Consider the following 2,673-nt stretch of genomic DNA (forward strand, 5'->3'; position numbering starts at 1 on the left):
ATTTTTATGAGGCTTTCCTTTACCTCATTTTAGAAATAAATGTTCGTATTTCTAGTTACTATTGAAAATTATGAAGAAAATATTTAATTAAATATTAAAATAAAACATTCAAATTTGACTATTATGTATAAAAAATATTGTCTTAGATTTTTTCATAAACTATAGTTCACAAAAAATATGTATTATTTTATGTAAGTAACGAAATAATAATGATAAAATATTATATTATACTTTTCTAACCGTTTAGCCTATTTATCTTTGTTTACTCTTCTAAATGATCATTAAAAATAATTTCATCGGGAGTGTGACATAATTTTTGACATGTGTCACCACAAGTATTTTTTAAATAATTTATTTTTTCAAACGTAAAATTAAAATACTCAGGACCTTTTCCTTACTATTAACGAATTATAAATTCTTACAGTTTAACATATGTTTAGAATCTTTTTCCAGAAAAAATTGAAATAAGAAAATTTTGAAATTACATTCACGTCTGTGAAACTATAAGATTTTTTTTTTGAAATTTCTTATGTTTGATTTTTTTCAATGTATTAAGAAAAAAAATTAGTAAAAGTTAATTAAATGTAGATTCCTTTTATTGTTTGATATGTAACTAACAAAGAAAGTACGTTAGGAATGACTCGCAATTTTTTTTTTAATATCATTTCTTCATTTTTCAATTTAATTTTTTTTTTATCATCTATTTCTATGGTACATTTTGCCGATTTAGCACTAGTTCAAGAGCTATAAATCTTTGATAATGTAGGTTAAAATAATTTCTAAGAAATCACAGAAATTTAACCAAATGNGACATTAGAATAAAGAATGTTCATTGTTCTGGAAAGTACAAAAGCTATGAAACATCTGAAAAAAAATGTTCGTTTGATGCTGCGTACGGAAAAGTGGAACAATGGATCTAAATGTCAGCAGGCAACTTGAAGAAAGGTGTCAGTACGGGATATGTCCACAGTGGAGTGTGATGCAACATTTTACACGTCGTATCACTCTTTGCACAATATTATCTAGCAGCTGTTGAGGCAGTTTATCCCATTCCTCTGTCAGTGCACGTATGAGGGTGTTCTTGTTTGTCGGAGGATAGTTTCGACCAGCAAGTTGCCTCCCCAAAGCATCCCAAACATTTTCAAAGGGGNCCAGATATTTTAAAACACCCTCGCTGTCTAGACAATCCTGAACAGCGAGTGTTCGATGACATGTTGCGTTGTCGTCCATAAAAACAAATTTATAACCGACAGCACCACGGAAAAGACGAACATTAGGAAGTAGAACTTCATCAATGTATCGTTGGCCCGTCATAGTCCCATTCGCAACCACATGTAGGCGCTTGTGGCCATTGATCATGATGCCGGCCCACACCATGACACTGCATGTCTGATATTGGTCCCTTTCCTGGATATTTCCTGGACGATAACTAGTACCACTCTCTCGCCAGATCAATTGGCGTCTACAGTCCGATGACAGACTGAACCTACTCTCATCTGAGAATAGTACGCATGCACAGTCCTGTTCAGTCCAATTGTGATGCTCACGACACTATTGCAAACGGGCAGTACGGTGCCGTCTGGTCAATGGGACACACACAACATGTCTGCGGGCGTATAGTTCTCCTCCCCTCAAACGTCTGGCAACAGTTTTTCGGGAGATCTGCTTTTCTGTGGCAGCAAGAAACTGATTTGCCACCTGCTGAGCTGTGGTGCGCATGTTCCTTTTTGCTGATAGGACATGGTACCTGTCTTCTGCTGGCTTCCTTCTTCTAACACGACCTCCCTCATGCCGCCTACTACACATTCCAGTAGTTTTAAATGATTTCCACAGCCGTAAAACAACGCTGTGAGAGATGTCGAACTCCCTGGCAACATCTGTTATTTTTCGCCCTTCTTCGATCTTTCCAATAATTCGGCCACGCTTAAAATCATTCAAGTGATATCGGGAAGACATGCCGAAAATTTCAAGTTCGTCAACTAAATCTTTCCTGTAAAACTATGACTTGAAACAACAACTCTCCACACGCGTCAAAACCTTTAAAGCTCTTATCAGCGCTATCACGTGATGAACAGACGTGGAAAAAAAATAGCATACGCATACCTCTTCTTACTATATCCCGCAGTTATTCCAATTTTCCACATTTTGCTTCCTTTCATTTTGTGGTTGCTATGGATGATAGTGTTATCCGTTCTTAGCAATTGTACAGCAGTGTATTTCTATGATACATTTTGCCGATTTAGCAATAGTTCAAGAGCTATAAATCTTTGATAATGTAGGTTAAAATAATTTCTAAGAAATCACAGAAATTTAACCAAATGCGCAATTAATAATAGATTCGGATACTTACTTATAAAATAACATCTTGCCATCCCTTGCGGGAGTTCTTATTAAAATGATAAGTTATGAAAAGTGCAAGTGCTAAATTATCCAGGAAATTTTGAAATTATTGCTCGAAGCAATAAAAAAAATTCATTTTAATTTTTTAATATCTTTTAAATTTAGTCTTTTAAAAACGCAAACATTTAATTTTCAGATAAAGGAGAAGACTTTTAAATAAAAGTAACTTTTTATAGTCAACAATTATCTCCGTCTAAGGAATGAATTTTTTTTCACAACATGATCAAGATATTATACTATCTACCAAAAAGGATTTGTACACCTATGCAAATG

General features: G+C 34.1%; 2 protein-coding genes across 2 annotated transcripts; both read right to left on the bottom strand.

Moving 5' to 3' along the window:
* Positions 1–948: 948 nt before the first annotated feature.
* On the bottom strand, positions 949–1,377 carry LOC122270894 (uncharacterized). The gene has a single exon (XM_043050139.1). It carries the CDS (start codon positions 1,375–1,377, stop codon positions 949–951), a length of 429 nt encoding a protein of 142 aa, XP_042906073.1.
* A 174-nt stretch (positions 1,378–1,551) lies between these two features.
* On the bottom strand, positions 1,552–1,956 carry LOC139426293 (uncharacterized). The gene has a single exon (XM_071184504.1). It carries the CDS (start codon positions 1,954–1,956, stop codon positions 1,552–1,554), a length of 405 nt encoding a protein of 134 aa, XP_071040605.1.
* Between the last annotated feature and the right edge of the window lie 717 nt (positions 1,957–2,673).

The sequence above is a fragment of the Parasteatoda tepidariorum genome, chromosome 8 (assembly GCF_043381705.1).
Source record: "Parasteatoda tepidariorum isolate YZ-2023 chromosome 8, CAS_Ptep_4.0, whole genome shotgun sequence".
NCBI lineage: Eukaryota > Metazoa > Arthropoda > Arachnida > Araneae > Theridiidae > Parasteatoda > Parasteatoda tepidariorum.